The following is a 7,658-nucleotide window of genomic DNA, read 5'->3' on the forward strand; positions in this document are numbered from 1 at the left end:
TTCAATGTTATTATAATATTATATAAAAATACAAAAATTAACTATATATAAAGTTTGATTTTCATTCCATTAGGTTTGGGTTTGAGGTGCACTTGAGTCATTTTTAACCAAACCAGTTTTTTTATAAAAAAAACCTATTGGATTTTTAACCATTTTTCATATCGGTTTCGACTTTAACCTAACCTCTTTTGGGTGAGTTTTCTTATATTTGAAGATATAATCATATTTTTAAACTATTTTTATATTTGGGTGAGTTTCAATTAAAACCGATTTTCGGTTTAACCTATGAAGAACCTTATTTTTAAAGTCAAATTTAATCCTACGAAGATATTTCTTGTATTAAATAATACTATCATTGTTTGAACTTAGAAATACATTGAAATAAATATAGATTGAGCTAAAAATTACGTACAGCGAAAATATCATAAAACGTCTGAACATATAAACCATTATGTTTTAGTTTTAGTTTAAAATGTCATTTATATTTTTTTTAATATAAATTTATAAATTCAATATTACCTTTTAACGTGACCATCTTACTTACAAGTTACAACTGCCCGTTTCTTCCAATATGACTAACGACTGTAATATTTTTTAGTTAACAACCGTTTCTTCCGATATTACTGGATTTTTTAGTTAAAAAAAGAAATTAAATTAAAATCATACCACAACACCCTGAAATGCTTTTAGTTAAAAAAGAAAGAAGAATCTAAATCAAAAATCATACCATCAACACAACACCAACACAAGCCATCGTCACTCTCATTTCTATTGAGTCCCGATCTAGGGTTCCAGCATTTGCCCCTCTCTCCTCTCTTCTGTATCCAACTCACACAGGTGGTGGAATGCCGGCCAAAGGCAGTGAAGGTCTGTAGTGTTTGAGGAATCGCTCTCTCCTGGTATCTCCGGCGAATCGCCCTCTTCCGACGACAACAGTGAAAAAACAACACCGCGATCGCTCTTTTCCGGCGAATCGATCTCTTCTGAAGAAGGTAGTGGAAACGAAAAAACCCTTGCGTTCCTTTTTCTCCTCTCTTGCGACGAAACCCTTGCTTCTTCTTCTTCTTCTTCTTCTTCTTTCTATTATCTCTGTTTTGAAGATCGATATCAAAAGATACGAACAATAGAAGCTGTAAAGTAAGTATTTATTTCTTACTGATAGTTGGTTTGTTCTTTCTTTCTTCTATAGTATCGCTGATGCTTGATTGTATATTGTACCGTACAAGTAGTAAATGCTTCACAGTGTTAGTTTATGATCCTCGTTTGTTCGTCTTGCATGAGACGATTTTGTTTGTCTTGAAAGTCCTCAGGAAATCGTAGCGATCTAGGGTGAATTGTCTGTAAGATGAGTATTTAGTTTCTGATACTTTGTTAGATTTTCTATGCTTTGATTCAATTTGGTATGCTGGTAACATCTACAGTTTCTAAGTACTATTCTCATTAACAGCACTCCTTTCATCCACAACTGCTAATTTCCAATCTGTACATATAAGCTCTATGATCTATGGTGAATTGTCTGTAAGATATGTATTTAGCAACAAGAAGGTCATGAATACATTTCCAGATAATAAATGGCCCATGTTAGCTTGAGTTTCCAAAATCTTGTTGTTGAAATAAACTTGGGTTTGGATGATTTAGAATAATTTTTCAAATCAGCTAGCAATCTATGTATATGCATCTATTGGAAACTGTTCTAATTAGTATCTGGTGTTTTTTTTTTTTTTTTTTTTTGTGTGTGTGCATTTTATGTGGAAGTTGCATTTAACCATGCCTCGAATGTTCATTTTTCTGATGAGTAAGAGAAGGAGAATGAACAGAAAGAAAAAGCATGATGATGCATCTGGTGCTCAAATGAAGAAAATCAAGACTCGTGACAACAGTGGTGTGTCATCTTGGTCAAATCTTCCTCATGATGTTCTTCTTTTAGTTATGACACAACTTGGAGTCATTGATTTCATTGCATTTAGTGGAGTTTGCAAGTCATGGAGATCATTTGCAATTTGTAACAAGAAGAGTTTTATGGTGTCCAAACCACCCATGTTCATATCTACCATCTCTTCTGACACTACTGAGAATGAATACTACCTAAACGACTTTGAAGGAAGAAAGTACAAAATTACCCTTCCCTGTTTTGCTCATGGGGGGAGGTGTATAGGGGTAACCGGTGGTTACTTGATTTTATTCAATGAGAACACGTGCGACTGTTGGCTTGTGAATCTTATCACAAGGCATGAACTTCATTTCCCTGATGTCCCTCATTACCCTCATGTCCCTGTCTATGGTGTGTTTTGTTGCCCCGGGTTTTTCAGGGCTATTCTTGTCTTTTCACCTTCAATGTCCGAGTGGGTGCTTGTTGTGTTGAATATATGCCATCAGGAAATATGGTTTTGTATAGCGGGTAAACGAGAATGGACTAAAGTTGCCACCCGTTTTGAAATCTCTGATTTACATGTTTTCAAGGGGAAGATATATACTTTAGTGAGCTCTAAACACCCTCGATCAGATGAAGATGAAGTAGTGAGGCTATGTGAAATGGAACTCTATCCAAAGCCTAAACTGATTTTACTCAAAACCGAGAGTTTTAAGAAGCAAGATTTCACATTTCCGAGGTTTGTCAAGTTTGGTGAAGGACTTTGTGTGATAGATCAGTTTTCAGAACATCCATTCAAGATTCGTGAGCTTGATTTTGGGGAGATGAAATGGGTGTCACGTGAAGAGAAAGGAGAAAAGTATGCATTCTTTCTTAGCACCTTCATGGGTGGTAATACTATTACACTTAGAGAGATGTGGGATGATATTCGTTCACAATATGGGAGATATGCTGTTAATGATAAAGAGGAAAAGGATGGGTTTTTCAATGCAAAAATGTGGTATTTCTTGGATGAATGTTTCAATGTTTGATCGCATACAATAGTGTCGTTTATCTTTGACTTTATTGATATAGAGTAGAGACACATATCTTAGACTTTTTTCACGTGGTTTGGTTTTTACATTACTGTCATTTGTATTTCAGTTTATATTCTATCTAGTTTTCTTTTGTGATGTTGTGTTGTGGATGGAATTTTGTTGAATATGCAATTGCTTATCAGGAATCAAATCCGTAACGTAATGTATGTGATTTTGATGTCTTATTTCTATGGATTGTATGTTGTATGAGAAGATGAAAGATAGTATTTCATATACTTATGGAGAATGTAATTTCAAATAATTCAACAATCCGATGTTCTACTCCTTTTATAGGGTGAATTTTGTTTATGTTGTGAAACAACAAAATATCGTAGTTGCTTAGCGTAAAAATGTGAGTATCGTATTAAAACATCGTATTATTTCAATTATCTTTTTGTTTTTTAAATTTTATAATACATTTATATATTTTAAAATCATTATGACTTATAAAAAAAAATCAACTAGATTGCCCTTAAATTTCAAAACCACTTGACATTCAATGATTTGACCTAATTGACCTAAACCTTTAGCCTGATCACGTACTTGTTTACTACCCGCTTTCGTTCTAAAACCATCATTGTTTTTTGCAAGAAGCATCGAGCCTAGGGATGAGCATAGGCGGGTACCCTCCTCATTTTGCGAGAACCGGAACCGGCGGTTCCTAGAAAGTTAGAACCAGAACCGGAATCGCTCTAGGCAGTTTTTAAATGTTTGGAACCAATTTCGGAACCAACGGTTTCGATTCCAGGAGCGGGTAACCCGCTTACATTAATTTTGTTAACTTTTGTCGATAAAAGTTCGAGCCCACTACCCATTTTCATCCAAACAAATGGAAGCGGCAATTTGACTCACGAAGACCTATTTATATTCACTTCACTTGTTTAATTTCAATTTTAATTCGAGGAGTAAGAATTTATTTCCACATTAGGTTACAACCCCGGCCCTGAGAACTATGGATAAAAAATATAGCAAAAAGATAAATTCTTAAAGTTCTTAAAACATTTTTTTTTGTGTTTTTTATACCATTATAACAAATCTTACAGACATCCATTTTATATAACCGTTTAAATATTAATTAAAAATAACGATCATAGACTGACAAACATCTAATATTATATTAGTCTCTTTTGTCCTGATTTTCTGCTTAATCCAATAGCTATCGTTTTTTTTTATCAGGGTAATTGGGTCATAATTCATAACCCATATGATGATATGAAACTGATTATCTTTAAAATAGTGTGTAGATAAAGTGGTTTTCCTTAGTTTGTTAGATTGTGTAGGGCTTGATTGGATTTGACCTTTTGTTAAGAGCATTCGTTTCTTCCATTGTATATATAAGCTTTATGATTTTAGCTGAATTATAAGTACTTAATTAAAAACAGGATACTCATGTTTTTTCCTTATACCAAGGTCTTGAATGTTTATTTCTTTTCTGCAAGTGTAGGAATGGGTAAGACAAGGAGTATGCTTAGAAAAAAAAAAGTATGATGATGCATGTACAAAAAAGATGTATGATGAGGCACGTAGCAGGATTACAATCAATAGTGGTGTGGCATCTTGGTCAGATCTTCCTCATGATAAGCTTTCAATAGTTATGATGAAACGTGGAGTTATTGATTTCCTTGCATTCAGCAGAGTTTGCAAGTCATGGAGATCACTTGCTCTTTGTAATAGGAACAAGTTTATAGTGTCCAGACCACCCATGTCAGTATCTATCTACTCAGAAGCTAAAGACAAAAGGGTTCTACTACCTTAAGGACATTGAAGGAAGAATATTATTGAGAATCATTCTTCCCTATTCTGCTATGAGGAGGTGGTGTGTTGGAGTAACTTGTGGTTACTTGATTTTTTATGGTGAGGAACCCTACGACTTCTGGCTTGTGAATCCCATCACAAGGCATGAACTTCATTTTCCTGGTGTTCCCTGTGGATTCTCTTGTTGCCCTGGAGATACAGAACCTTTCCTCGTCTTTTCACCTTTAATATCCGAATGGGTGTTGGTTGTGGTTACTAGATGCGATTGTGATCTAATATGGTTTTGTATAGCGGGTAAAGTAGGATGGCGTTATGTCTCCTCCCCTTTCCCCCCTATCAATGATTTACATGCTTTCAAGGGGAAGATATATACCATACACTATTTTTCTACATCAGATGAAGTGAAGCTATGTGAATTGAAACTCTTTCCAGAGGCTGAACTGGTGTTACTCGAAACCAAGAATTTTCCGAAACCAAATTTCAGATATCCGGGATTTGTGATTTCTGGTGAAAATCTTTATGTCATAGATCGTGGTTCAAAAAAACATCCATACAATATTCATGAGATAGATCTTGACCAAATGATATTCGTGTCACGTGAAAAGAAAGCTGAAGAATATGCCTTCTTTCTTATCGAGTTTATTTCTGGTTCCCTTCCCCCACACCACCGAAGATATGTTGTTTCTGATAAAAATGGAAAGGGCGGGTCGTTTCATGCAAAAATCTGGTATTTATTCTTTGATTGTTTGAATGTTGATCTCATACATGAGTGATCACTTAATTGTTAGCACCTTTATCTTTGACTTTAATATAGACATATCTTAGAACATCATTGTCAAGGCTTTATAGAACCATCATTGTCGTAATCAGCATCTTCAATTTTTTTTATTTGGTTTTGGCTCACCCTTTTTGCTTCGGGTGTATGCAATAATGCAAATGTCAATTATATATCATTAAAGGGGGTGTTTGGCTTAGCTTTTCACAGCCAAAAGTCATTTTTGAAAAAGAAAAAGAAGCAAAAGATGTATGACAAACTAGTTTTAAAAGTCACTTTTGAAGTTTTTACATAAAGAAAATGAACTTTTTGAAAAAGTTAGGAAATCCTGACTTTTTGTAACTTTTCCAAAAAGGACTTTTGAGGTTTGAAAAGCTAAACCAAACACCCCTTTATATTCTTTTTCTTTTTTTTTTTTTTTTTTTTTTTTTTTTTTTTTTTTTTTTTTTCATTTATGCCTAATGCATTATGTGTTGCGCATTGGCATGATATATATTTTGTTGGGAATGCCGTACCTTTTGTTGGTCTTTTAGTTTTCCCACAATGATTTTTCTCTCACGACAACCATTAGTTTATCATGAATCAAATACAAAATTGTATGCACATGATTTTGGTGTCATAATTTGTATAGCAGCTCTTGTTACTTTGTTACACAGTCGTGTTTATCAAACAAAGGATAGTGTGAGAATGGATGATCCCTATAGTCAGGCCGGCCCGGAGATTTTGAAGACCCATTGCAATTTAATAAAAATGAGTCCTAAATTTTGAAAAACCTCAAAGATTTAAGCAAAAATATTATAAATTTTAATTTCCTATTGCAAATACATAAAATTAAAATTTCAATCAAAATAATACACAAAAAAGAAAATGGCTTCTATATTATTGGCTTCTTGGTTCTAGATTTTCCACACTTCAAATCACCAAGAGGATATCAAAACTGTAAAAAAAAAAAATCGAAATCATCTGATATGTTTCATTACCAGGAAAAAAGCAAAACAATGATATTATATCAGAAATCAGAAAATGACTTTATGATTTTCGACGCTACAAATCAGAATTTACCTTAATTCCTTGTTCCTTTTGAGTTATGATTTACGAAAACTCATATCATTGTTCCTCCGATTTACTGATTACTAATTTGGAAGTAGTAGAAAAAGAAAAAAGAAAAACTGATCAGAAATTTGCAGCTTCTGAAAAAAGAAAAATTGATCAGGAAAAGAAAGGACAAAACTAAAGTTGAATGTTACCTTCTGATTTTGAAACTTCAAGCAGGTAACAAATCTGAGGCTTCTAAAATCGTTGGTAAGCTTTGTTAGAACTGAAATCGTTGGTAAGCTTCATAGTTTTGAGAAGAAAGAAAAACAAGTAAGATTGTTGATCGCTTGTGTCTTTGATATTGGAATGGAATCGACTTATGCTTCCTGTCACCCATGTGTGCGTTATTAGTGATGAAGAAACCAGAAACCAAAGAGTTTTTTTTGTTTTCCCAAAAATCATCCTGCTCCCTCCTTGCTGCGTCGGTTGATGGAGCAATAAAAAAACTAACCTAATTTTATTGGGCCATTGAACGAACATACTCTAGTATAAATGCTAAAAAATATTAGGCCCTATAGTTTTTTGGGCCCTGTTCACAGGCACATGATGAACCTGCCATGGGTCGGCCCTGCCTGTAGTATGCTTTTCAACCAAATAGTGGGGGCAAGTTGGCTTCTAATCAACAAACCCAGATTTAAGTTCTTGTGGTGTAAATTGATTCCTCTTACTTGAAATTAATGGACAAATTGTTGCCACAAAGTAAGTGGGTAAGACAAGGTTTCTAACGCCAGATGTTATGTTCATTCAATTGAGAGAAATCCATGGAGATGGAAAGTTTGATGAGTTAAAGCTTAGAATGTTGTTAGTAGAGTTTTAAGAGTTTAGTTAAAGATAATTTTGAAATAATATGCTACTAGTGGATAGCCTAATTTTTTGAACCTTGTTGCAATAAATCTATTATATTTGTTATTGAATGGGGTCAATTTATATAGCAGAGTAGATAAATTGGAAATAAATGAGTTTTTACACAATTTTGGTGAGGTGAGTAAATTACATGGGCATTGTTAATGGCTAGTAAACGTGCACAAAAAAACTGGTTCGGAAACCTAAATCGGTTCACGATGAACCGATCCGGTTCAGAAATCGA

At 34.0% G+C, this 7,658-nt stretch overlaps 1 protein-coding gene and 1 long non-coding RNA gene across 4 annotated transcripts; one reads left to right on the plus strand and one right to left on the minus strand.

The window, feature by feature from the left end:
* Positions 1-699: 699 nt before the first annotated feature.
* LOC145062826 (uncharacterized) lies at positions 700-3,042 on the plus strand. 3 transcript variants are annotated; one of them, XM_079010417.1, is made up of 2 exons: positions 700-1,137; positions 1,756-3,042. In XM_079010417.1, exon 2 carries the CDS (start codon positions 1,768-1,770, stop codon positions 2,899-2,901), a length of 1,134 nt encoding a protein of 377 aa, XP_078866543.1. In that variant the 5' UTR covers positions 700-1,137; positions 1,756-1,767; the 3' UTR covers positions 2,902-3,042. The 3 variants fall into 3 exon arrangements, with proteins under 3 accessions (XP_078866543.1, XP_078866544.1, XP_078866545.1); XM_079010418.1 differs by having other exon boundaries at positions 700-992; XM_079010419.1 differs by having other exon boundaries at positions 700-992; positions 1,801-3,042.
* A 2,919-nt stretch (positions 3,043-5,961) lies between these two features.
* LOC145063164 (uncharacterized) lies at positions 5,962-6,990 on the minus strand. Its single transcript, XR_013687860.1, has 3 exons — positions 6,724-6,990; positions 6,539-6,609; positions 5,962-6,413 (listed from the first exon to the last, which is right to left on the minus strand). It is a non-coding gene; the product is annotated as an uncharacterized LOC145063164 (long non-coding RNA).
* Between the last annotated feature and the right edge of the window lie 668 nt (positions 6,991-7,658).

The sequence above is a fragment of the Lactuca serriola genome, chromosome 7 (assembly GCF_051521515.1).
Source record: "Lactuca serriola cultivar US96UC23 chromosome 7, Lser_US96UC23_V15, whole genome shotgun sequence".
NCBI lineage: Eukaryota > Viridiplantae > Streptophyta > Magnoliopsida > Asterales > Asteraceae > Lactuca > Lactuca serriola.